Here is a 27942-nt window from a genome sequence, read left to right as displayed (position 1 = left end):
GGGCCTTGGGGCGGAGTGCGGGTCGAGCACCCCCAGGGAAATGAGGAAGCCGGTGCCTGGGCCTAAATCCCCTGCCAATTGTTGTGGTTTTTAAAAAATGGTTGTTCTCTTCTCGGCACAGGACAGAGGCACACACAGGGGCACTGGACTATGGGGCAGATTTCGGCCGTTATACCAAGTACAGAAAAATGGGGAAAGTAACCAAAATAAATATAAAGTCCAGAAACGGAAGGAAAAAAAGCCGTAGATTTTTAAGGCCAGAAAGGGCCATTCCGATGATTTCGTCTGATCTCCGGCGTAACACGGGCCGGAGAATCGCATCCGGTGATTCCGGCACGGAGCCCAATCCTTGTGGCGGAGCGACAGCTCTTAGACCAACCCGATCGTGAGTCAAAGAGCTCCCGCGATGCCGAGTCCACCACGTCCCTCGGTAAGTTGCTCCGATGGCTACTTCCGCTCACGTTTAACAAAGGGGCAGCTTATTTGCCATCTGAATTTGTCTTGCTTCAGCTTCCAGCCACGGGATCTTCGTCTGCCTCAGTGTGTTCGACTCGAGATCTCCATTAGCAATCCTCTTCCCGTGTAGGCTGTGAACAAGTCTCCCCTGAACGCTGTGTGTGATAAGTGAAGTAGACGGACCTCTTTAATGTCATCCACTGCCCGGCACGTTTGCCAGAGCTTAAATCCTTCTTGTAGTTCTCTGAAACAGCTACAATTTTTCAACATCTTTGTAAAGAGACAGCTCTGACCTCCTGAGGTAGTGGGTTAAAAAAACCCTCGCTCATCTTACAGTGTGATTCAAAGTTGTCAGTTGATCTTCGACGCCTCCGGAGCGCAGTTGACCACAAAAGAGCAGATATCGCTTTCATCAGGCGACAAAAAACACTTAGCACTATTCCTCTGTACGTGTGAAAGGCGTCTCTTAACTGCTCATTATAGATATAGTTACAATTACCAGGCCATAGCTCAGTGCTCCCCAAACTGTGGGGTGGGCCCCCCTAAGGAGGGCACAGAGGAACGTTTGGGGGGGGCCCAGGCCAGCCTCCACGTGGGGCAGGGAGTGAGCACTACCCAGCCCCACTCTGCCCCCAGCTCTGCCCCACCCCCAGCCTTGCCCCTGGCTCCTGGCCCCAGCTCCGCTCCTGGCTGCAGTCCCAGCTGCAACTCCAGCACCGGCCATGGCCCCAGCTGCAGCCCCAATCCCGGCGGGGCAGGGACCCGGTAAGGAGGGGGCCGGGTGGGGCACGACCAAAAACGTTTGGGGACCACTGCCATAGCCCCAGCCAGCATTAACTGGCCCAGCTCCTTTGACTTCTACCAGCTGGGGATTTGGCTCTAATGACTCTAACGAGCTATGGCCGATTTACCGCAGCTGGGGAGCTGGTGACCGTGAAGTGTATTTTTATCACAGAAGCCCAGCGCGAAGAGGAACTGCGAGTGAACTCTGGCTCCCTCTGCTGTCTGCCCCCCAGCACGTAGTCAGTATTGTACCATGGCACGTAAACAGATTTGGATGTGTCGACACCTCCCCTTTGGGGATACAGGGCCTGATCCCCAGTGACTACGTTCCTCAGCTCAGGCTGGGATTTAAGTAGTTTTAACCCCCCTTTTTGCTTCCCCTATTCTGGGGCTGTGCAGAGCTCTGCCTGCCCCCTGGTGTAAATCGGAGCAGCTTCAAGGCTGCTCTAGTCTACAGTCTGTTCTCTATTGGCCTTAGGTAGCACAGAATAGGCGTAGCACAGTGAAATTCCAATAATTTCAATAAGCTTTGGATCTGAACTTCTGTCAGGGTCCTTTTTTGCACCCCCCCCCCCTCAGAGTGTGGTGCTCGTTAGTGCTGTTATAACGAATGCCAGCCTCGTTATCTGTTCCTGGGAGAGTCCCTCTCGTGCTAGTCAGGAATCTTTTGATAAAGCCGCTCCTTGTTTGAAAATGCCGATTCAGTGAACGCAAACCTTTTTGCGGAAACAGAGCTTGTTTGGTGAAACTTTCCTTGGGACGAGTTCTCACAGCCAGGCCAGACTATGTGAGAATAGCCTGGGGGTCAGGGCCCTCACCTGGGATGTGAAAAACCCCCGGTCAAGTCCCATTCAGAGCAGCGACTTACTTGTATCTCCTCCCTCTCAGGTGAGTGCGCTCACGGTTGGGGGAGTGGGTTGCTCTCGGCTTGTTTGGGAAATTGTGAAATGGTTTCATCCCAATTTGGGACAGAATTTTTTTTTTTTAAATATCAAAATTTTTTGTGGGCTGGGAAAACCATTTCCTGCCCAATGATATATGCTCTGCCCTTGCCTCGCGGGCGGTGAGCCGATGTCGCCTCTTTGGGCTAGGGCCGGCCGGGTTACATGGGTTGCCTGGCCATCAGACACGCACCTAACACCACCCCCAGGCCTGGCTTCAGGAGTGGGTCCGATATTCCTAATCCAGGTGAGGTCCACATGCTCATTTTTTGGACTTTCATGAGCGTCTTGACCTGGATCGTTTTTAGTCTGGGACCTCCCCCCAGACCTGTTCATCTCGGGCAGAGGTGGGCAAACTACGGCCCGCGGGGCTGTGAGCTGCAGGGACAGCATAGGTGCAGAGCCCGGCCTGACCCGGTCTCTGTGCTACGCGGTGCCTGGCTGGCTCCAGGCAGCACAGTAAGGGGGCAGGGAGCGGGGGGGCGGGGGGGTTGGATAGAGGGCAGGGGAGTTCGGGGGGGAGGTCAGGGGGCGGGGGTGTGGATAGGGGTCGGGGTGGTCAGAGGGCAGGGAACAGGGGGGTTGAATGGGGACAGGGGTCCTGCGGGGGCAGTCAGGAAGCGGGGGGTTGGATGGGGTGGTGGGGGTCAGTCAGGGGCAGCGGTTCTAGGGGTGGTCAGGGGACAGGGAGTGGAGGGGGGGTGGATGGGGCAGGGGTCGGGGGGGGCAGTCAGGAAGGGGGGGGTGGATGGGGCGGTGGGGGGCAGTCAGGGGCAGCGGTTCTAGGGGCGGTCAGAGGACAGGGAGTGGAGGGGGGGTGGATGGGGCAGGGGTCCGGGGGGGGCAGTCAGGAAGGGGGGGTTGGATGGGGCGGTGGGGGTCAGTCAGGGGCAGCGGTTCTAGGGGTGGTCAGGGGACAGGGAGTGGAGGGGGGGTGGATGGGGCAGGGGTCCGGGGGGGGCAGTCAGGAAGGGGGGGGTGGATGGGGCGGTGGGGGGCAGTCAGGGGCAGCGGTTCTAGGGGCGGTCAGAGGACAGGGAGTGGAGGGGGGGTGGATGGGGCAGGGGTCCAGGGGGGGGCAGTCAGGAAGGGGGGGTTGGATGGGGCGGTGGGGGTCAGTCAGGGGCAGCGGTTCTAGGGGTGGTCAGGGGACAGGGAGTGGAGGGGGGGTGGATGGGGCAGGGGTCCGGGGGGGGCAGTCAGGAAGGGGGGGGTGGATGGGGCGGTGGGGGTCAGTCAGGGGCAGCGGTTCTAGGGGCGGTCAGGGGACAGGGAGCGGAGGGGGAGTGGATGGGGCAGGGGTCCGGGGGGGGGCAGTCAGGAAGGGGGGGTGGATGGGGTGGTGGGGGTCAGTCAGGGGCAGCAGTTCTAGGGGTGGTCAGGGGACAGGGAGTGGAGGGGGAGTGGATGGGGCAGAGGTCCCGGGGTGGGGGGCCATCAGGGGGCGAGAAGCGGCGGGGAGGGCAGATAGTGGGCGGGGGCCAGGCCACACCTGGCTGTTTGGGGAGGCACAGCCTCTCCTAACCTGCCCTCCATACAATTTCCAAAACCCGATGCGGCCCTCAGGCCAAAATGTTTGCCCGCCCCTGGTCTAGGGTGACCGTACCAGGAGCCCTAGGCTCCAGACGACATAGCCCTGCGGTTCATCAGAACACGTCGAGGTAACGATCCTCAGAGGTATTAAGGGAATATTAGATTTAAACCTCTAAAACACCTGTCCAGTAGTACCACGGCAACGGAGAGATGGTGTTGTCGAGTTAGTGTAGTCGAGCATTGTGAGGAGAGCTTTTCAGCAGGGAGCGGGACGGAGCAATGGCTGGAGAGGTAGGATGCTCCCCAAGAGATGATGAATGTGTAAGTTCTGCATCCACGGAAGAGGCTGCATTGGCCCTGTAAGTGATCTTAGCCATCGTGTCCCCTCCTGCGGCGCTTGGCTTCCTTCTAGAGCACTCGTCCGGCTGCTTGCAGATGAAAGGTCTCTCTGAGTAGCACCGGGAGCTGCTGACCCCATGTTCGTTCAGGTAGGCACACTGCCCTTCCCCTCTGACCGGAAACCTGCAACGAGAAGCAGTGTGGGGTTATCAGCCAGCTTCCATTCCTGCTCACGTCCAGGGAAGCGATGTGGTCCAGCGGTGGATGATCCAGGGGAACTGGGTTCTCAACCAGGCTTTGCTACTAATCAACCCTGAGCTAGTCACTTCTAGCTGTAAATGTCACAGTGGACGCTGAGCACCTGAAAAACAGGCTCACAGAGAACAGGCAACAGAGGTTGTCAAGCTTCTTGCAGGTTTTTCCCAGTGTATGAGGGGACATAGGCCTGCAAGGGAGTTCCTGGGTCACTGAGTCCAGCCCCGCTATGGCAGGCAACCCCGGCATATCGTCCTGTTCGTAGACTTCTCAGACTCTGTATTCTACCTAGTTAGGTGGTTCGCCCCCACTGCTCTGACGGGGAGGCTGCTTCAGAACCTCCCTCTTCTGATGGGCAGAAATCTTCTGCTAATTTCCAGCCCCAAATTAATTCCTGGCCAGTTTATCCCTGTGTGATCTTGTGACAACATTGTCCTTTAGCTTCGGTAGCTCTTCTCCCTCCCAGGTGTCTACTCCCGAGGTATTTACAGAGAGCAATGAGATACCCTCTCATCGTGCTAGGCTCAACCAGCCAAGCTCTTTCAGTCTCCTCTGACAAGAGACACTCTCCCTTCCCGGGAGCATCCTAGCTGCACTTCTCTGCACCTGTTCCAGTCTGAGTGTGTCTTTCTTGAATACAGATTAACAGAACTAGACGCATTAGTGCAGCTAGACTGGAAATCAGGCAGTACCTCAGGGGAAGCAAACCTCATAAGAACGGCCATGCTGGGTCAGACCAATGGTCCATCTAGCCCAGTATCCTGTCTGTCAACAGTGGCCGGTGCAGAATGAACAGAACAGGGCAATTATCAAGTGATCCATCCCCTGTCGGCCATTCCCAGCTTCTGGCAAACAGAACTAGGGACATCCAGAGCATGGGGTTGCTTCCCTGACCATCTTGGTTGGATGGACCTGTCCTCCCGCTTTCCCTCTAGAACTCGCCTCTTCCAGCAACTTCCCATTTCTCCCAATATCTTTTTGCTGCCCCACCTGCCCCCGCCCCTTATCTTCTCCCCGTGGGTCTCCCAAGTCCTCCCCCACACTTTCCATCCATTTCCTCTGCCTCCCCTTCTGCCCCAGGCAGCCAGAGCCCAGCTGTGCTTAGCAAGGCCCTAACGCGGCTACCAAGATGCTCCCGCACCGAGCTGCCGCATCCCGTAGCCATAGAGATTCCCCTCAGCGGGGTGTCCTTGTGCATGAACGATGGGATGTGTTTGTGCATCATTGAGGGTGGTGGGGAATGTGTGCACAGAGGTGGGTGACAAACGGAATTTCCATCCTGAGGGAAATTCTCATGTTTTGGGACAAAAAGTCAAAATATTTAGATTTCCCACAGAACAGAAATTCTCTTCCCCTAAAAAAAAAAAAGATTTAGGTCGACCCAAAATGAAACATTTTCATTAGACTGGGGGGCTGATGCCTGGCATCGTGGGAATTGTCGTTCTTGGTTCTTCCGCCCCCGTTCTCTCCTATAGGTCCTGATTCCCAGCTGGACTACATTTGAAAAACGAGATTTTGGAGTTTACAAAGAACCCAAACTGAAATGACATTTGAAGTTAAAAATGAAATGAAAAATTGGGGGGGGGTCAACATTTTTCTATTAAAAAAAGTCAAATCCTGTCCCTGAATTTGCATTTTACAACCAGCTCCGCAGGAGATTCAGCTCCTTGTATCTAGAAGCTGCCTTAGGCCTTCAGGGGGCGCCAGGCTCTGGCGTGTCCCTAGCTGTGGTTATGAAGGTGCGTGTCTCTTCCTTACCAGCTCCGTCAGGGAATCAATCGAAGCCAGGGAGGCGTTGAGGGAAGAGCAGTGGCTCTGGCTCGTGCTCCAGTTCCCTTCAGTCTCTGAGAAGTGGTAACAGTTACCTTGGTATCCAACCCAGCCGTCCGGGCATGCAGCAGTGACGTGGGGCGGGCAGCGTGGGCAGGGAGGAGTCTTCTTGGCTGAAAATAAGTGAGTAACACAGTGGTGAGAGATGGACCTCTCCCTGGTGTCTGTCTCCGCGTGGGAATCCCGGCCAGAGAGAGCACTAAGCCCCAACGTCTCAGGCCTGGGTTGTCGTTTTGCATAGATCCCGAGACCAGAAGGGACCGTTGTGATCTTCTTGTCTGACCTCCTGCATCACACAGGTCTTAGAACTGCCCCCAAAATAATCCCTCGAGCAGAGCTCTTACAGCAACGTCCCACTGTGGTTTAAAAACTGTCAGTGATGGAGAATCCACCGCGCCCCTTGGTAAATCGTTCCGATGGTGAATAACGCTCTCTGTTAACAGCTGATGCCTTATTCCCAGTCTGAATTTGTCCAGCTTCAACTTCCAGCCATTGGATCGTGTTAGACTGAAGAGCCCATTGTTAAATATTTGTTCCCCAAGTAGGTATTTATAGCCTGGGATCAAGTAACCCTTTAACCTTCTCCTGTAAATAGATGGAGCTCTTTGAGTCTATCACTATAAAGCAGGTTTTAATCCTTCTTGTGGCTCAGCTCTGACCCTTCTCCAATTTATCAACATCCTTCTTGAATTGTGGGCACCAGAACTGGACACAGGATTCCAGCAGCGGTCGCACAAGGGCCAAATCCAGAGGTAAAATAACCAATCTTCTCCTACTCGAGATTCCCTGTTTATACACCCCAGGGTCTCATTAGCTCCTTTGGCCCACCAGGAGCTCGTGTTCAGCTGATTATCCCCCATCACCCCCAAACCTTTGTCAGAGTCCCAGCTTTCCCGGACAGAGGAAATGGGCAGGGATGGGCAGCCCATTCAAATTCACCTCCTTGGGGCAAGGGGTGAAAAATGGTGGGTGCATTTCATGGACTCCCCCTCGACGTACCCTCCTCAGTGCACACATGTGATGGCTGTCACACCAGGGCTAGAACTGGGGCCCTTCACAGCTAAGAGCGAGACCCGTAATGTGGGAGCCGAGAGCCCCTAGGCGGGGCTATAACAACTCATGTTCTCTGTGGCTGGGCCCAAAGGCCGGCCTGTCACACACGCTCGCTGAGGCTTTCCACGCAGGCGAGCGAAGCAGCCACAAAAACTTCGGGCAAAGGAGCCTAACAAGAGGGATGCGGGAAACGGTTTTCCCAACATCCTGAGAAAACGTTTGAGGTTCCACAGAAATTTCCCTTCCTGAGTCAGGGAGAAAAGTCAAACGTTTTCATGAACTGAAAAGCCAGAAACAATTTCAGTTCGGGTCAATGGAAACTTTGACCAGCCATGTGATTTCCCAACGCACAGACGCATTAACTAGGGGCAGAAATGCTGGCGTGTGCTCTGTAGCAAAACAGCACGTGTGGCTGTCTGGCACATGTTGGCGTGATGCTGGCTTTGCGCTTCCTGTATTCCGGGGCCATTCAGGGCCCTGACCTTCCCCTGGTGTGACTTAGAGCAGCCTCAGGGTTGCTCTAACTTACCCTCTGCTTCTCAGGCCACCTGGGAAGCACAGAACAGCTGTAATGCAGCGTGCTCTGGCCACAACCCCAACCCATCCCCTACACTCGGGGTGCAGAGCCCATGCACCAGCCGGGGAGGCCCCCTGAATTGGGGGGATTCTCAGAGGGCTCTTTGCATCCACCTTGAGTCCCCAGAGTGGTGTCAAGTGGTCTAAGGATCCAGCCCAGAGTCTCCCACTCTCCATGCAGTCCAACCCGACGCCTAGAGCGTGTTCCTCCCTGTAACCATCTCCTTGTGAAGGTCTGTTTGCCCAGTGAAGCCAAGCAGCCAGCACTGACAGCTGTCACCGCACACTCCCTACAGCATGTGTCTTCTCGAAGGAATCCCGGGAACTCTTCAGTTCCTGGGGGCAGGGCACACGCACTCCAACACACCCCCTTCCGCTGCACCATCGATGCCCAGACACCAACGGGAAGAATCCGTACGGCGTGACAGTTTCACTGGGCCACGTGATTTTTACGGCGGAGCTTTGGTCCAGAAAAGAAATTCAGAAATGCTCCCAAAGCCACGAGAGACTGGCCCGGATCAGGGAGCTGAAACCTCTGCCTGAGACTCCCAGTTGTGTTTACACACAGTACGGTGGATGCAGGAGGAGGAACCATGATCAATGGACTGGAAACAACTTTCGAGACGTGCTGTGAGCCATGGCCAGACGGTGGAACCCAAACCTACGGCAGTTTAAGGTGAGACTGGGCATTGGATGACGCAGGTGGTGTGAGGCAGGGAGACCCACCCACTGCCTCCCTACACGGCTACCCAGGCCTGGGCCCTAGTGGGGCTGCTTCCGAGGGGGCAGGGAAGGGGGTGTCCTTGGCTTCGTCTCCTGCTACTCAAGGCCACCAGAGCAGCTGGGCCAGCCCAGGGGATGTTGTAAACTAGAGTTTGCTCACTTCTCACCTTCAGGCTTGACAAAGCCCTGGCTGGGATGATTTAACTGGGAATTGGTCCTGCTTCGAGCAGGGGTTGGACTAGATGACCTTCTGGGGTCCCTTCCAACCCTGATATTCTATGATTCTATGATTCTAGTTTAAGGAATAAAGCGTTTCCTCCTATCCGCCTTCCCAGCTGGAGGGAGGGACCAGACTCCCCCGGCATCACCGCAGCCCCCCCACCAGGATGTCCCCAAAGCAGCTGCCCGGTGGGGATGCGGCGGCTCCTACGTGGTGTTACCCCACCACCACCGCACGGCAGCGGTGATAACCCCCTCAGCCAATCGGGATCCGGCACTATTCCTGGGGGCCAATCCGCCACTGCGCCGGCTCAGAGCAGGAAGCCAATGGGTCTGTGGCCAGAACGACTCCAGGCTGCTGGGGCTGGGCCGTGTTGGCTGGGCCCCCCTAAGCTCTTCCGGTGCGAGAGAGACAGAGGGCGTGCAAGGGAGCGTGCACGCACAACAAAGAACGTGCAAAGCCTGCGAGTGTCCAAAGTGCATTTTGATGGCCGCTCTGGAGATCCTGAACCGAGGGAAGGTGGGGAGCTTGTGGCCGTTCCGGCAGCGAACGCCGGAGAGCCTGATTCCCAGCAGAGCGAGTGCCACTCGGGCAGATGTCAGAGTACGTGCGTGGGGGAGCGGAAGGATCTAACCACTAGGTCGCTGCCCCCTCCAGACAGAGAGGAGTCACTGAGTTGGCTCCGTCTCCCATAGACCTCACCAGCAGATCCCAAGGGAAATCAACATCATTATCCCTGCTTTTACATATGGGAAACTGAGGCATGGAGTGGGGAAATGACTGGCTCACAGTCACACAGCAGGGCCAGAGCTGGGAAGAGAACCCAGGTCTCCTGCATGCCAGCCAAGTGCTCTATCCATTAGGTCATGCTGCTGTCCCTAACGGGGCTACTCTCATCATCCATGGGGGGGTTCTATGGAGCTGAGTGCATCCCAGAGCTTGATTTTCCCAGAGGCGCTCAGCAATTGCCATTCCTGTTGGCTCTGGGTGGGGTTGCGGGTGCTGGGAATCTAGGCCCTTCCTTTTTGGGGGAAAAGGGTCTGGAGAGAGATTTCCCCTCTGAAAAGGGGAATGTGCTTCCACGGAGGCATCAGACCAGGGCAACGACAGGGTGGGAAACGCAAGTGGGCCCTGTGACCTTGGGGCTCGGACAAGCGGTGAATGAAGAATACGTGACAAGGGAATGAGAATCGGCAGGGTTAGGAATGACCCTTCACTCACCCGCCAGCGCAATTATGGTGATGATCAAAGCTGTGATGACGACAGTAACGGTAATTGGGATCTGTTTATCTTTAATGCATTTTAGGCTGAAATCTGCAAAATAGAAAAAGACATGAAAGGAGACGAAGGCGTTTCAATAGCAAATGCTGCCGGCGCATGAAAATGCTCATGTTTTGCTAAGTGTAACCCACACACCTCCTGGGTGGGGTGTTCTGTCCCACCTAGTGGCACCAAGACCACTTAGAGAGAGAGATTAATGAGTCTGCTCTGCAGCCTTAGCTAACAGCCAGTTGGCTTTTAGTTCATGCGGTCGAGGTTCATGCACTAAGCTGCAGAGGTCCCAGGTTCGATCCCGCCCACCAACGACTGGGGTCTGTTGGCGTTACACTTCCATGAGTGGATAAATCTAGTTGTTTGATGATCAAGGGCATGGAATAGCGTCCATATGAGGAGAGACTACAAAGATTAGGGCTGTTCAACTTAGAAAAGAGATGACTAAGGGGGGACAGGATAGAGGTCTATAAAACCATGAACGGTGTGGAACAAGTGAATAGAGAAGTGTTATTTACCCTTCCCACAACACAAAAATCAGAGTTCACCTGATGAAATTAACAGGAAGCAGGTTTAATACAAACAAGAGGAAATACTTTTCCCTACAACGCATAGTCCACCTGAGGGACTCATTGCCATGGGATGTTGTGATGGCCAAAAATAACTAGGTTCCAAAAAAGAACGAGATAAGTCCTTGGAGGACAGGTCCATCAATGGCTATTAGCCAAGATGGTCAGGGATGCAACCCCATGCTCCTCCGACTGCCAGAAGCCAGGAGTGCAAGGCAGGGGGGGATCGCTCAGTAATTTCCCCTGTCCCGTACCCTCCCCCGAAGCTCTGATAGTGGCCACTGTAGCAGACAGGATACGGGGCTAGATTGACCATGCTCTGACCCAGTGGGGCAGCTCTTATGTTTACAACTTTTCCAAACATCTAAAAAATATATTTTCAATAAAAATTTCACCAGAAGATCAATGCAAAAGAAAAAGCAAGAAACACCTTTATTTCACCAAAAATGGAAAAGCCAAACAACTCTGACAATTCTGGGTGAAAAAATTGTTTTTCAATTAAAAAAAACAAAGAGGTTCAAAAATTTCACTGAGCTCTCTTCACCGGCTTTGAAGGACCTTCTTACTTTCCAGATTGCTAGATCAGGGACCTTGCTGCCATGAGCTGGTTGACTGGGAGAGTGATTTTCATGGTTGCCCAGAGTTACTCGGGCTAATTTGGGGGCTACCAGGATATCCCAGAACTTGCCTTTAGAAAGGGCATAAAATCATCAGCAGTAGAAATTGAACTCCTGATTTCTGGATTTAAAGGCGCAAGCCATTACCACTTGAGCTAAAGGAACCTCACCTTAAGGGCCTGTCTCTCGCTGTGGGTCTGGGCAGCGCCCGGCTCAACGGGGCCCTGATCTCAGCTGGGGCAGGGACTGTCTCTCCCTGTGGGTCTGTTCAACACACAATGGGGCTCAGCTGCTGTCTCTGGGTGTTACCGTATTATACCTAATAAATAATATAATTATTTACCGACATCTCTTCTCCTTTCTGCCACTGGTCCGTGCAGCATTGAGACATTCGCTCCTCTACCTACCAGAAAGCAAAAGAAACTGTCATTTAAGGTCAGATCATACAGTCCCCTCCACGCAGGGCCCAGTGCTGTGTATGGAGCCCAGGCCTTTTGAATGTATCCATCACTGCTTCCCCTCCCCTCGCACATCCCAGAGTGACTGGCAGTCCCCAGATCTTGCTATCCTCACCCCACACAGCCCGGCCTTAGCCTGATTGAGGGGCTCCAAGCAGATCAGAGAGCATGGGAATGCATTTGACAAATTGTGTGCCATGTCCCCCTCTAGTGGCTGGTAAGAGGATAATATCTCTGCCAACATTTTTGTTAGCATTATAACAACTCGGGCTCTTCCTGTTCTCCACAGAAATGTCCAAACCCCCTTGGAATTCTTGCTAAGTTCTTGGCCTTAACATCATTGGTTGATGTCACCTCGCAGTGAGTTCCACCGCCTAATTACCCAGTGCGTGAAAAATTGTTTCCTCTGATCCGTTTTGAAGTTCCCACCTTTCCGTTCCATTCCTTTGTGCTTGTGCTTGACACGGATCTACCTTCTCTAGCCCATCCATTATCCTGTCCCTTGTACCCGTCTCCTCTCCAAGGTAACGGCCTCAGTCTTTTCAAGCTCTCGTCACAGGAGAGGGTTCCCAGGCCCTTGATCCTTCTCGTCACCTCTCTCTGAACCCCTCTAGTCTACAATATCCTTTCCGAGATGGGGTGCACACAGTATTCCAGATTTCAAGCCTTTCACTACACCAGATCCCCTGTTGGCCAGAGTCCTTCAGGGTGGAAAAGACCCAAATTGCCAACATAAAAAACAAGCATGAACCAAAGAGCAACAAAAACTCCTTGTATCCTGTCTTTATCCCTCATAAAAATGAGGAGGTAACCCAGCCACCATATTTTTGTCCCTCTGCCAGTCACACCGCAGGCTCCCTTTTAATTAAGACCAAAGTGTTTCTTATTTACTGGTATCGCTTGTCACTTCGGCGCTCTCTTCGGCCATTTTCTGGACAATCAGCACCGAGACTGCTGTGTCTCCACCTACCAGGAAGGAACAGAGACGGTCACTCAGGGTGGGTTATTTTAATTATGCACTTCTCCTTTAAAGCTGTCAGAACATGCCAAATGCAACAGACAATGCCCGGTCCAACCTCTCACTGTGTCCACCTAGGTGTTTTCAGTGCATCCGTCACCATGTGAGACCCACGGTCGTGGCCCCCGGCCTTAATATCCTCAAATACCCAACAGTCCCCACCCCTTCTTCAGAGATTCATAGATTTTAAGGCCTGAAATAGGGCTGTCAATTAATCGCAGTTAACTCACGTGATTAAGTCAAAAAAATTAATCACGATTAAAAAACTTAATCGCGATTAATTGCACTGTTAAACAATAGAATACCAATTGAAATTTATTAAATATTTTGGATGTTTTTCTACATTTGTAAAGATATTGATTTCTATTACAACGCAGAAAACAAAGGGTACAGTGCTCACTTTACATTATTATTTTTGATTATAAATAATTGCACTGTAAAAATGATAAACAAAAGAAATGGCATTTTTCAGTTCACCTCATGCAAGTACTGTAGTGCAATCTCTTTATCGTGAAAGTGTAACTTACAAATGTAGATTTTTTTCTTACATAACCGCACTCAAAAACAAAACAATGTAAAACTTTAGAGCCCACAAGTCCACTCAGTCCTACTTCTTGTTCAGCCAGTCACTAAGACAAACAAGTTTGTTTACGTTTACGGGAGATACTGCTGCCCCCTTCTTATTTACAATGTCACCTGAAAGTGAGAACAGGCGTTCACATGGCACTTTTGTAGCCGGCCTTGCAAGGTATTTACGTGCCAGACAGGTTCTATCTCGTCACTGTAGCTTTTGAGCTGCACACACAGTGACAGTCCCTGCCCCACTGAGATCAGGGCCCCCTTGTGCTGGGCGCTGCCCAGACACACAGGGAGAGAAAGTCCCTGCCCAGTTGTGCAGACACAGTCCCTGACCCAAAGAGCTTCCAATCTAAACAGACAAAGGGCGGGAGGGGAAATCGTGCAGAGAGGGGACTTGCTCAGAGTCACACCACAGTTTAGTGGCAGAACCAGGATTAGAACCCAGGTCTTCTGTCACCCACTCTGCTGCTCCAGGCACTAGACTACAGCATTGCTGTGGTTTTTTGTTCTGATTAGCATGGGCCTGGCTGGAGCCCTTGGCATAACGAACAGGCCTGACCTTGGCATAACGAACAGGCCTGACCTTGGCAAAATAAGTTTTAGCTAACACCAAGTAAGCATATCCTGAGCGGAGAGGAGGGTACAAAAACACGCAGATCTCTCAAGAGACTACGTCAGCACATTCCCAAGGGGCAGGAACACACCGACCCCTCGGACGACAAGTGGGGAGGACAGAACAACAGATAAGGACGTTTTGGTGGAACTGGAAGGTACAAGGACAAGGGTGGTAACTAGCAACGTCCGGGGCGTCATACGAAACTTGTTTGTTTCAATGCCTGGAAAGCAGACGCCAGAGGAGGGGTGATTTACGCTGATCTAGGGGACAGGACCCTGGTGCGCTGACGGAGCAGGTACCATGGACACGGGTGCACACGAGTTAGTGTCCTTGTGGCTCCTACAGGACGCTAGCGCCGTGGTTTGGCCGAGCACCTTCGCCACTGAACCGAGCCCAGGGCCTGACGAACCACACACTGAACGAACACGCGGCTCCGCGAGAGGGAACAAGGCTGCAGCAGCCGCTGCACCCCGCAGCGTGGACGGCCGTCAGTCCTTTCCAAGGGCCCAATCCGCTGACACAGCCGAGGATCAGGGACGCTGAAAATCAGGCTTCTTTCCCCAGTTCAAAGGCCAGCAGGGGAGGCCCAGAAGAGGATGGAGCCAGCGGAGGAGGAAGAGAAGGGAGCCGTGAGCAGCACCGAGGGCAGCAGGGAGGGTGAGGCTGGAAAACGAGGCATCAGCCCAGGAAGTGTCTTCAAGGACCCTGGGGCTGGTTCTTGGCCCTGATCTGCACCCTCCTGCCACCCGTACAGTGCGCAGTGACCGTCCCTGGGGCTTCCCTGCTGGGGCTGTCCCCAGCTCAGGGGAATCCCCTGGGCTAAGAGCCTGTCCTTCGCCTCCTGCCCAGGGACATCATTGCGCCTGTCCCCAACGCCCCTTGCCCCATAGGAGCCGCCCTGCAACCAGCCCCTCAGAGGTCCGCAGGGGCAAATGAGCTGGGAGCTAAACTGGATTCGTAGGGACAAAGCCGGGGAGACAGGACGGAGCCAGCCCGGTGCCCTCCCCAGCCCTGCAGATAACCCCCCCCCCGTCCGTCCGTCCGTCCGCAGCTCTCTGCTCACCTGGGCAGCAGCCCCCCCCCCCCGGCTCCCGGCAGGACAGACAGCGAGGAAAGGGTTAATTCCGACCCCAGTGGGTTTGCGGGGCTGGGACAGGCAGAGCGACAGCCCCCGCCTGCTCTGGCCCTCTACAGTAGGCTGGCGGGGGGGGGGGGTGTCTATAAGTGGCCCCACAGCTCCTCCGTGGGGTGTTGAAACAAACAAGAATGAAACTGGGGAGGATCTGAGCTCAGACAAACCGTTGCCTGCCTGTGACACCGGTAGCCGGGTCTGCCAACTTTCTAATAGCTCAAAACCCAACTGCCCTTCCCTGAGGGCCTGCCCCGCTCCCTCCAGCCCCTCTGCCTCCTCCTTCGCTCTCCCCCACCCTCACTAACATTCACCAGGCTGGGGCAGGGGGTTGGGGTGCGGGGTGCAGGCTCTGGGAGGGAGTTGGGGTGCGGGAGGGGGTGCGGGGTGCAGGTTCTGGGAGGGAATTTGGGTGCGGGAGGGGGTCAGTAATGCTACGGAGAGCAGCTTCCTGTCCCAAGTGAATAGGGCCAGTCATAGGCGCCAACTTCTCCCGGTGCCCGTGGGTGCTCAACCCCCCTGCCCCCGGCCCTGCCCCTATTCCACCCCTGCCCTGTCCCTCCTGCCCCTGCCCCGCCCCCATTCCAACCCCTTCCCAAAGTCCCCGCCCAACTCCGCCCCCTCCCTGCCCCTATTGGACCCCTTCCCCAAATCCCCTCTCTGGCCCAGCCTCTTCCTGGAGCGCGCCCTGTTCCCTATCCCTCCCAGCGCTTGCCGCTGCAAAACAGCTGTTTCGTGGCGCCAAACACTGGTAGCTAGGGGGAGAAGTAGGGAAGGCGCGCTCAGGGGAGGAGGCAGAGCGGAGGTGAGCTGGGGTGGGGGGCGGGGCAGGGCAGGGAGCTGCAGGTGGGTGCAGAGCACCCACCAATTTCCCCCCATGGGTGCTCCAGCCCCAGAGCACCTAGGGAGTCGGCGCCTACGGGGCCAGTTTCCCAGCTGGGGTACATTGATCTTGCTCCACTGGATTAATGGGGCAGATCTCCAGCTGGTGAAGGTTGGTGTCACCCCATGGGAGTCATGGGGCTGATGCCAGTTTACACCAGCTGAGGCGCAGACCCTTCCTGGTGTTTTCCTCGGTTCGGTATTTATGATATGACAGGCAGGGTCCCGCCTTCCCTGTAGAACTTATCGCATGCCAGGTGTTAACAAATGTTGATTTATAAAAATGTTTCCTCCTGAGCTCTTCAACAGCTGGGAGCTTTAGCAGCGACCCCCAGTTCATGCGCTTTGCCCACATTCACAAACTGCTTCCCCCGCATTCCCAGCTGCCCCCTTCCCACCAGCCAAACCTCCATTTCCCCCTACCCCAACAGTTTCTAGATGCAGTTCTGGGCCCTCCGTTCAAACAGTCCGGACACCACAAATGATGGGAATGGGGGCGCAGAGGAAAATGAGTTGGGTGTAAGGGAAGCAGCTCACTAGGAAACTGATGGGCTGCGTGATTTTCTTATTGAATGCAATGAAACTTTGTGACGCTGAATTTCTCTCTGACCCCATGAGAATGACTCAGAAACCACAGACCTTTGGGGTAGACAGCCACAGACGTAGGTGGCGGGTATAATAGGCCAGGGGAGGCTGGCTGGACGCCTGGGCCGTGGTGGCCCAGCCTGCGGGCCGCCCCTTTCCACGAGGTCCCCACCGCCCGAGTCCCACCTCTCCTCCACCCCCCTCAGAGGTCCCCGCCACTCGCCCCATCCCTCCTCTCCCGGGGGCGGTGGGGGCCTCGTGGGGGAGGGGTGGCAACGAGGGACACGGCAGGCGGTGAGGGTCGCACGGGGGCGTGGGGTGGAGGCGAGGAGGGATGCGGCAAGTTGCGGGGGCCAGGCCGGGAGGGGGCCAAGCGGGAGCAGAGGCGGGGCCTGAGGCAGAGCAGGGGTGGTCTGTGGGCAGGGCTAGAGGCAGAAGAGATGGGGCAGGGAGCTAGCCTCCCCCAGGGGAAGCTTCACCCACCGCCCATGGCCACAGATACCCCAGACATGGACTAATGTTAGTTTGCCCCCCCTTGCCTTAGGCTGAGTATTAGCTAACTACAGCCAACGTCTCTGTTCAGTGCTTTGCAACTTATTGTTCTTGGGCTGAAGCAAAACAGAGATCCCCGTAACCCTGGAGCCGCCTTCCAGGAAACAATGGTGTTACCCCAAAATCTCTGTGTAGAATAATAAGGAGGTGACATATACAACAGGTTTGACTCCTACCAGCATCTATCAACTGGGAGAATTAGAAATCTGTGTGCCTCCCACACGTGTCGCGTTGAAATAAAGGATAGAAAGAATATAACCTTAAACAGAAAGAAGATTTATTAAGGGATAGATACAACTGGGGGAAGATTCACTTTGAGGAACGCCCACAAATAGATTCCAGCAAGGGGGCATAAAGCCCAGGCCCTTAAACTGTCCCTTGGCTGAACTCATAAATGACCGAAAAATAATGACTGTCTCTCTTCTAGCTGCAGATGGAGGACACCGGGGACGGATGGTCCGTCTCAGGATCTCTGGAGCATCGGAGGATCTGGCTCTCTACGGCCGAAGCAGGAGATCAACAGATCTGGGCCGACAGCAAAGCCTCCACTGGGTCCTTTGGTGGATGACAGGAGTCAGGTAAGTCTCAGAGTCCTTGACAGATGTTAGTAGCCGGAGTCTTGATCCAATGCTGCGCAAAGAACCTGGCCGTGGCTGCCTCCATGGCGGACAGCGCCTGCGTCACCCCGACCGTCCCTTGTGCGCTCTCGGTGATGGGCATTTCTGAGGCGCGCTCTGCCCCCAGCCGGTTCCCGCCAGCTCTCAGTCCCTCAAGTTCTGGCAGGAAACAGAGTTTTAGCAGGAAAATGCCATGAAGAAGGGTACCAAGATGGAGTTCAAGCCCTTCCTATCATATGCGCCATCTTGAATTTCTAAAGTCCATTTTGAATTGCAGCAACATTCAGAATATAACCATGTACCAAAAACACCTTACAAAGGTCTTGGGCATCTGGTCGTCTTTAAAGAGACAGGGTCCTGATAGCGTTAGATGGGAAATGATCTGTTAGACCACATCCATGCCCTGGTCAGGACTGGCCTCAAGAGAGGAGGGTTCAAGTAGAAGCAGTGAGGTCTGGAGGAATCAGTGTTGTGTGACTGATGCGCTGTCTGACCATGACCAAGTCACTGCACCTCCCTGCCTCAGTTTCCCCATCTGAAAGTGGGGTAATACTTACACACCTCCCTTGTGTTTGGCAGGTGCCTTCAACATGCAGAGTGCTATGTAAACGCTAAGTAGGATCATTAACGGAGAAAACAGTTTGGATTTTTAGGAGGCTTTTTAGCACAGCTGGGTGAAAACTTTTTTTTCCCCCCCAGAGAGAAACTTTGAACCAAAAAATGTTAATCCAAAAACTTATTCAGAATTTTTCACGAGAAAGCTTTGCCCCAACTCAAAATCGTTGTCGGGTTGAATCAATATCCCTGTGGAGTGCAAGCTAAATGCTTTGGCTGTTTATTTTTAATAACGATTTTTCTTTTGTAAGGTCATGTCTACACGTACAGCGCTGCAGTGGCCTGAGTGGGCCGGGCAGCTCCAATCAGCTAAATGGAAGGCAGAAGTCGGGGGGGGGGGGGGCACATGACCCCACGTACCCCCGCGGCTTTGTGCCCTAGGTGACTGTCCCGCTCGCCCCACCCTAGTTACATCCCTGCATATACTGAACAGAACAGATTGTCACCCACTCACCAATCAAACACCTCTCACGGGGTTTTGCTGAAGCTTTCCCATCAAATGCTTCCTCTCTGTTCTCACAATGACTTTTTCTCCTCGTTATGCCATAGGTGCTGACTTCCCCTCTGCCCCCTGTGTGCTTGATCCCCCCACGCCTCTGGCCCCACCCCTGCACCACCCACGCCCTGCCCCAATTCCACCTCCTTCCCCCAAGTCCCCGCCCCTGCCCTGCCTCTTTACCGCCTCCTCCCCTGAGCGCGCCGCGTCCCCACTCCTCCACCTCCCTCCCGGAAAGTCCTAGATGCCACCACACAGCTGTTAGGCGACGGGCGGGAAGCGCTAGGAGGGGGAGGAGCAGGGACGCGGCACGCTTGGGGGGGAAGAGGGGATGGGGGCGGGGAGAGCTTGGCTGCTCGTTGGCGTAGAGCACCCACTAATTTTTCCCCCCCCCCCGTGGGTGCTGCATTTAACACTGCTATGTCATCTATATATGCCCTTGCAAAATTCTGTAAACCATTTAGCACTTTGTTGACAAGTCTTTTTGAGGTTGCGCCCATGTTAATTAAGTCAAAAGGTAATATTGTGAATTCATAGAGTCCTATGTCAGGATACAAGGATTTTTTTCTCTGCGTCCTCCTCCAGAGGAATTTGCCATAACCCTGAGTTAAATCAAAAGTACTGAGATATTTAGCTTTGTTTGTTGCAATGATCTGGTGAGTTAGCAAGTGTGTCTTTCCTGGCTTGTTAGAAAACAACTCTGCATTCTCGCAGCACTGATGACACCTCTGCCCTTTTAACTGGTGTTAACTCATTACAGATCTCAATGCTTTCCAGAGTTAAACCATCTTGGCATTCAGCCATCAAATCAATGAGGTGGTATGCCTCAGTTTCCCCCTTCCACACAACAGATCATGTTTAGTATGGCTTCTGTGCTGTAGTAAACTTTAAGCCTGTTCATATGTATGAACTGTGGGGGGGCATCATCATGGGATTTTTTAAGCTGGTAAGTATCTTCATTTACCTCTTCTATTAGCACAAAGGGTCCTTCCCAAGAATGTTGTATTTTTTCATGGGGTTTAGCACCAATCCCAATACCAACACCAATCTTAAAAAAATGTTTACAAGTATAATGTTTGTCGTACCATGCCTTTTATTTAGACTGACTGTCTTTGAGATTGGTCCTAACCATATCCATCATATCTTTTAATTCTGTCCTGAACCTCTGCACATATTCAGTCACCGGCTCTTCCTTTACCTCAGTGTTCCCTTCCCAGGAGTCTGTGATGAGATCTAGGGGTCCCCTCACTTTCCTTCCATATAAAAGATCAAATGGGGAAAACCCTATTGATTCTTGGGGTACCTCTCTAAACATACAACAGAAATGGCAGTAACTCATCCCAATTTTGGCCCCTTTTATTTGCATATATCCTCAGCATGGATTTTAGGTCCCATTGAACTTTCCCACTAAACCATTTGTTTTGGGGAGATATGGGGCAGTCTAGCTGCTTCACTCTCACAACTTCCATAGCTCACTGAATAGCTGTGACATAAAATTCGACCCATGGTCAGACAAAATCTGTTTTGGAAAACCAACTCAGCCAGAGATGGTCTCAGTCTCAATGTTATCTTGAAGCAGTTGCTTTGTCTATATAGTAGCAAAGTCCATACTACCAAGATATATCTATTCCCCCTGTGGGTAGGATGTGGCATAGGGCCCATAGTGTGCTTGCTACCCTTAGAAATGCCTCTTGAATTACAGGTAAGGGATGTAGAGGAACTTTCTGGGGTCTTACAGGGCCTCTTCCTCCTTTGACATAAGTCACAAGACTTACAATAAACCCTCGCATCATTCTGTATTCCTGGTCAGTATAAATTTTTCTTTAGCCTGTCACAAGTTCTCTGTTCTCCCAAGTGACCAGCAAAGGGACAGTCATGTGTTAACATTAATCCTCCTTGGGCAGGCACGATGAGTTCCTTATAAGATTGTCCAGGGCTTTTGTTTTTCCCTGCAGGAACTTCCCTATACAACTTCCCACCTGCTTCAAAAAATCCCCATTCTCTCTTCCTGGTATTCCCTCTATAACATACCTCTTTATGCTCTCTTGAGTGGGATCCATCCTTTGGTCAGCTGCAAAATGCTGACAGCTAACTTCTGAAACAGCCTTTTCAGTGACAGGCATCAGCTTCTCTGCCCCTGGCTCTGAAGGCGTGTTGCCTTTCACTGCTATGCAGGTGACAGTCTCAACCCTCCCTTCTCCCTGCCCTCCCACCCCATCTGGAGACATGCTACTTCTCTCTGCTGCAGAGGAGTTAGAAAAGCCAGTGTGGTTTGGGCTTTGCAAAATTGGTTTGTGGGCATTCCCCAGACTTACAATATATTTCAGTAACAATCTGTGATGCTCTGTGCCTCGGGGAAACACCCTACAGCCCCATGTTCATCTTTATAAAGTGATTGTGTGGTATCCAATGCAAAGTTTGTTGGGTGTCTTCGGAAGGCTCATGATGCACTGAGCATGGTTGTTAAGGTCAAAAATCCATTACAATCTACATACCACACAGACTATGCTGACAGCTTGTGCCTCACGCTCTCAAAGAAACTGCGGAATCACCTGATCAAGATCCTCTACAGCAAACAGGGAAAGATTAAGAATGAGCTCTCAAAAATGGATACTCTCATAAAGAACCAACCTTCCACACAAACTTCCTCGTGGCTGGATTTTACTAAAACTAGACAAGCCATTTACAACGCACACTTTGCTTCTCTACAAAAGAAAAAAGACACTAAACTTTCTAAACTACTACATGCTACAAGGGGCCACAGCAATGGTTCCCTCACCCCACCTAGCAATATTGTTAACCTATCCAACTATACTCTCAGCCCAGCAGAAGCAGCTGTTCTATCTCGGGGCCTCTCCTTCTGCCCCTCCACCCCCACGAACATGATACAGTTCTGTGGTGACCTAGAATCCTATTTTCGACGTCTCCGTCTCAAGGAATATTTCCAAAATACCTCTGAACAACATACTAATCCACAGAGGTCTCCCTGCCAACACTACAGAAAGAGGGATTCTAGATGGACTCCTCCTGAAGGTCGAAACAGCAGACTGGACTTCTACATAGAGTGCTTCCGCCGACGTGCACGGGCTGAAATTGTGGAAAAGCAGCATCACTTGCCCCATAACCTCAGCCATGCGGAACGCAATGCCATCCACAGCCTCAGAAACAACTCTGACATCATAATCAAAAAGGCTGACAAAGGAGGTGCTGTTGTCATCATGAATAGGTCGGAATATGAACAAGAGGCTGCTCGGCAGCTCTCCAACATGAGTTTCTACAAGCCATTACCCTATGATCCCACTGAGAGTTACCAAAAGCAACTACAGCATTTGCTCAAGAAACTCCCTGAAAAAGCACAAGATCAAATCCGCACAGACACACCCCTGGAACCCCGACCTGGGATATTCTATCTACTACCCAAGATCCATAAACCTGGAAATCCTGGGCGCCCCATCATCTCAGGCATTGGCACCGTGACAGCAGGATTGTCTGGCTATGTAGACTCCCTCCTCAGGCCCTACGCTACCAGCACTCCCAGCTACCTTCGAGACACCACTGACTTCCTGAGGAAACTTCAATCCATCGGTGATCTTCCTGATAACACCATCCTGGCTACTATGGATGTAGAAGCCCTCTACACCAACATTCCACACAAAGATGGACTACAAGCCGTCAAGAACACTATCCCCGATAATGTCACGGCTAACCTGGTGGCTGAACTTTGTGACTTTGTCCTTACCCATAACTATTTCACATTTGGGGACAATGTATACCTTCAGATCAGCGGCACTGCTATGGGTACCCGCATGGCCCCACAGTATGCCAACATTTTTATGGCTGATTTAGAACAACGCTTCCTCAGCTCTCGTCCCCTAAAGCCCCTACTCTACTTGCGCTATATTGATGACATCTTCATCATCTGGACCCATGGAAAAGAAGCCCTTGAGGAATTCCACCATGATTTCAACAATTTCCATCCCACCACCAACCTCAGCCTGGTCCAGTCCACACAAGAGATCCACTTCCTGGACACTACAGTGCTAATAAACAATGGCCACATAAACACCACCCTATACCGGAAACCTACTGACCGCTATTCCTACCTGCATGCCTCCAGCTTTCACCCTGACCACACCACACGATCCATCGTCTACAGCCAAGCTCTGCGATACAACCGCATTTGCTCCAACCCCTCAGACAGAGACAAACACCTACAAGATCTCTGTCAAGCTTTCTTACAACTACAATACCCACCTGCAGAAGTAAAGAAACAGATTGATAGAGCCAGAAGAGTTCCCAGAAGTTACCTACTACAGGACAGGCCTAACAAAGAAAATAACAGAACGCCACTAGCGGTCACCTTCAGCCCCCAACTAAAACCCCTCCAACGCATTATTAAGGATCTACAACCTATCCTAAAGGATGACCCAACACTCTCACAAGTCTTGGGAGACAGGCCAGTCCTTGCCTACAGACAGCCCCGCAACCTGAAGCAAATACTCACCAACAACCACATACCACACAACAGAACCACTAACCCAGGAACTTATCCTTGCAACAAAGCCCGTTGCCAATTGTGCCCACATATCTATTCAGGGGACACCATCACAGGGCCTAATCACATCAGCCACACTATCAGAGGCTCGTTCACCTGCACATCCACCAATGTGATATATGCCATCATGTGCCAGCAATGCCCCTCTGCCATGTACATTGGTCAAACTGGACAGTCTCTACGTAAAAGAATAAATGGACACAAATCAGATGTCAAGAATTATAACATTCATAAACCAGTCGGAGAACACTTCAATCTCTCTGGTCACGCAATCACAGACATGAAGGTCGCTATCTTAAAACAAAAAAACTTCAAATCCAGACTCCAGCGAGAAACTGCTGAATTGGAATTCATTTGCAAATTGGATACTATTAATTTAGGCTTAAATAGAGACTGGGAGTGGCTAAGTCATTATGCAAGGTAGCCTGTTTCCTCTTGTTTTTTCCTACCCCCCCCCAGATGTTCTGGTTTAACTTGGATTTAAACCTGGAGAGTGGTCAGTTTAGATGAGCTATTACCAGCAGGAGAGTGAGTTTGTGTGTGTATGGGGGTGGGGGGATGTGAGAAAACCTTGATCTATGCAGGAAATAGCCCGACTTGATTATGTAAAGAGTTGTCACTTTGGATGGGCTAGCACCAGCAGGAGAGTGAATTTGTGTGGGGGGGTGGAGGGTGAGAAAACCTGGATTTGTGCTGGAAATGGCCCACCTGTTGATCACTTTAGATAAGCTATTACCAGCAGGACAGTGGGGTGGGAGGAGGTATTGTTTCATGATTTCTGTGTGTATATAAAGTCTGCTGCAGTTTCCACGGTAAACATCTGATGAAGTGAGCTGTGGCTCACGAAAGCTCATGCTCAAATAAATTGGTTAGTCTCTAAGGTGCCACAAGTACTCCTTTTCTTTTAGTGATGTTATAGTAATTGTTACAGTAATGTTATAGTAAGGTTATAGGTTATAATTTCATGTATGTAGTTATGAGGCTGAAATCTTATTCTCACGGCTTAAAATAAGCCCAGGCAAAAACTCTCCAAGAGCAGAGAGGCAGTTTACACCTCATCAGTGCAGGTATGGGACAAACCCAGCCCAGCCGCACAGGAACAAAGGACACTGGCCTAGGCAGCAACAAAAGGATCTGTTAAACTCTCCAGGGAGTCACCCGCCTTCCTTTGGTCAGTTTGGAACTGCAATGAGGTAATGCCCACCTGACTCTGCAGGGGGGGAGCAAAGCCAAGAGGGAAGAAAGAACATGATAAAAGGGAGAGACGTTTGCCATGCTCTCTCTCTTCCACCTCCATCTACAGACATCACCACCAAGCAACTGATCAAAGGGGAGAGCCTGGCTGAAGGGCATCCAGCCAGCCTGTGCTGAGAAGCATCTAAATTTGTAAGGGCATTGAAAGTGTTAAGATCAGCTTAGAATGCATTTTGCTTTTATTTCATTTGACCAAATCTGACTTGTTATGCTTTGACTTATAATCACTTCAATTCTATCTTTATAGTTAATAAATCTGTTTGTTTATTCGACCTGAAGCAGTGCGTTTGGTTTGAAGCATGTCAGAGGCTCCCCTTGGGATAACAAGCCTGGTACATATCAATTTCTTTGCTAAATTGACAAACTTATATAAGCTAGCAGCGTCCAGCAGGCATAACTGGACACTGCAAGACGGAGGTTCCTAGGATTGGAGTGACCTAGCAGATCACCGGTCCAGACAACACCAGAGGTGAACGTCACACAATCATATAGCAAAATCTCATAAATTGACATGCAGTGATATTACACATATTTCAGCAGGATAATAATATTCGGCAGATTACGAGTTTTCAAATGATTCCTCACAAGGCATACTTTGTGCACAATATATCATAACCATATAGAAATGGTGAATTTGGGGTACAGGGTGTCACCATGGTGCATTATAAGAAATGTAGTTGGGGGGAGCCCAACCCATAGAGGAGGATAGAGGTATGAGGCACCCAAGCTACAACTCCCATGAGGCACCCTGGTAGCTCAGTTGGCTACGGGCCAATGTTGAACTGACATGAAACAAAATCATTGCTCAATGGAAAATTGAAAAAATTCAGTGAAATCGACATTTATCTTTGGAAAAATTCATTTTTCCAGAAAACACATTTTCTGTCTCAGAAATTTTTGATGGAAAATCTCCAGCCAGCTCTATTAAATATACTAGACAAGTCTTAGCATGATGTCCACACATGGACTGACTTCCCTCCCTGTAGTTCATGGAGCAGATGGGTCTTGCTTTTGAGTCTGGATTGTCATGTCTTGGTGTAGAATTCCCAGCCTGGACCCCCTGCCCAGGACCCTGTATAGTAGCTCAGAGAATCCAGTGCACACCTGAAATGTTGTGTAATGCATATTTCCTTTCCTTTTTTTTAACAAAGGATTTCATGATGCGCTATAAAGGCCCCTCTGCTTATTGGATCGGCCTCCGGAGGGAACCAGCCCAGCCCTGGAAATGAGCCAATGGCACCAAATTTAACAAGTGGTGAGTCCCTTTTAGTTCTGTTCACCCAGTGAATGATGCAGCTCACATTTAAAACGGAAGACTGGCCCTGTGGTTACGGCCCTGGGCCGTGACTTGGGAAACCTGCTTCAATTCACAGTTCTACCCCAGACTCGCTCTGTGTCCTCTGGGTACATCGCTCTGTGTCCTCTGGGTACATTGCTCTGTGTCCTCTGGGTACATCGCTCTGTGTCCTCTGGTACATTGCTCCAGGGCGGGACGCTGGATCTGCAGCAAACCAGCGGAGAAACCAGAAGGCAGAGCACAGTGACAGTGACCTGGATGAGGCTGGGCCTTGTCCTTTCAATGGGGCTGTCCCAAGCTGCCTCGTCAAGTGGGGAACTGGATGGGGCTGATGAGGAGCGGGACAGCCCCAGCAACAAGGAAGAGAGACGGTCACTGAAGGACATCAGGTAGCTGCTCCCCTTGGAACCTCTGGCACCCATGGCCCTCCCAGGCTGAGGTCAGCCCCTGTGTTTAAGTTTGTTAGCATATGTATTGTGCAGTTAAGTTGGTCAGAAGTTCTCAAGAGGGGAGGGGTGGAAAGGGGATGGAAGGTGTTTAAACAGTGTTTTTGATTCTGTTTCTCCCCATTGGTCTGAATTATCCATGACATTCATACTGCCTCACATGGGGAGGGATAGCTCAGTGGTTTGAGCATTGGCCTGCTAAACCCAGGGTTGTGAGTTCAATCCTTGAGGGGGCCATTTAGGGATCTGGGGCAAAAACTGGGGATTGGTCCTGCTTTGAGCAGGGGGTTGGACTAGATGACCTCCTGAGGTCCCTTCCAACCCTGATATTCTATGAACTTCTATAAGTCCAGATCATTAGAGAAATGCCCCTGCTTGCACTGTAAAATTGCTGGGCCACATGCATGGATTCTATGGGAATGGGAGCAACCCCCTGTCCCTGCAGCATCCCTACCAGTTCTATGCTATCGGCAACTCCTCGGGTTTCCCCAGGGAAAGCGTTGCCAATTGCAAGCAGAGAGCCACCGGGGAGTCACTCAAGTTTTGTTATGAAACTAAGACCACAACAGACTCCATCCCATTCTTCTGTAAGCGTTGTGGTCTCGAACGGGACGTACACCATCAAACACAACCAGTGACAGCCTCCATGGTGGTGGAAGGTGCAGGATAATCCCGGTTTCCTCCGCTGTTTGGGAAGCAACCATGCCCCTACGTGTCATCATTGTCATTGGAACTCAGACATCTCCGTTACCCGGAGAGAAACTGCAGCTGTCTCTGATCACGCCAGCTGGCAAGAATATCACACGATTCCTCATAACCTGGGAACCGCTGAACTGGACTTTAGCTGGACATGACTTGATTCAGCAAGGTCCCCCAGACTGGGGAGTTCCATTAAAGGGCACACATTGTGACAAGCTCATGCCAGCAATTTGGTTTAAATGCTATGGGCACATTGCCATTTCGGAGGGATTCATGAGCCCGGATTGTACAGAATGGAACAAAAAACAGTTTTAAATGTTGACCCTCTGATCACAAACCTCGCTCCCCTCTGACGTTTAAGAGCCCCAATTTCAGGACCCCATGTGTTAAAATTGGATCAACAAGAACATTTGGTTCTTCAACCTCAGACTTCTCTGAAGGAGGTTCAAATCCACTTAGAAGGCATGAGTATCTCTCACATTGCACCCGCATGTCCTCCCTTGATTGGATCTAGCCATAAGGGTTGGGATGAACGGGTAAGAATGTGGCAAGAGGCCGACCATGTAAATAGAGTAAAAAGGGAATTAAGTGATTGGATTGCACCTGCAGGAACAGGAATCTCTTCAGTTGATGCCGCAAACATAGACATTCTGGTGAATAAACTATCATATGCCATCGAAAATATAGGATAGATGGGAACCCATTAACAGCATCTTTGAAACAGTTAAGTGAGGAACAACAGTTAATAAGTAAGGCATTTCCTGGGTGGGAAAGACTCATAGAAAAAGATGAAGAGTTAATGGTGTCTAGTGTACAGTCCCTCCAGAATAATGTCTCATGGACCTCAGCGTGTAAGCAAGCTCAGGCTCTCACCCAGAACGGAATCATGGGTATGATTCGGCATAGCAGGACGAATTCCCATGGAGGCAATCAACTTGATTCGTCCCCATGTAACGGAGGAAGAATTAGTCCTCCGG

General features: G+C 51.7%; 1 protein-coding gene across 1 annotated transcript; it reads right to left on the bottom strand.

Moving 5' to 3' along the window:
* Positions 1 to 3916: 3916 nt before the first annotated feature.
* On the bottom strand, positions 3917 to 18228 carry LOC125629568 (uncharacterized). The gene is made up of 7 exons (XM_075119111.1): positions 18165 to 18228; positions 17586 to 17762; positions 12533 to 12591; positions 11515 to 11566; positions 9931 to 10023; positions 6051 to 6250; positions 3917 to 4258 (listed from the first exon to the last, which is right to left on the bottom strand). The coding sequence occupies exons 1-7, from the start codon at positions 18226 to 18228 to the stop codon at positions 3938 to 3940; spliced, it is 966 nt and encodes a 321-aa protein (XP_074975212.1). The 3' UTR covers positions 3917 to 3937.
* Positions 18229 to 27942: the final 9714 nt, after the last annotated feature.

Source organism: Caretta caretta, chromosome 14 (genome assembly GCF_965140235.1).
Source record: "Caretta caretta isolate rCarCar2 chromosome 14, rCarCar1.hap1, whole genome shotgun sequence".
Lineage (NCBI taxonomy): Eukaryota > Metazoa > Chordata > Testudines > Cheloniidae > Caretta > Caretta caretta.
Note: the sequence above shows the minus strand (reverse complement) of the source record. Positions and strands in the feature narration are given on the sequence as shown.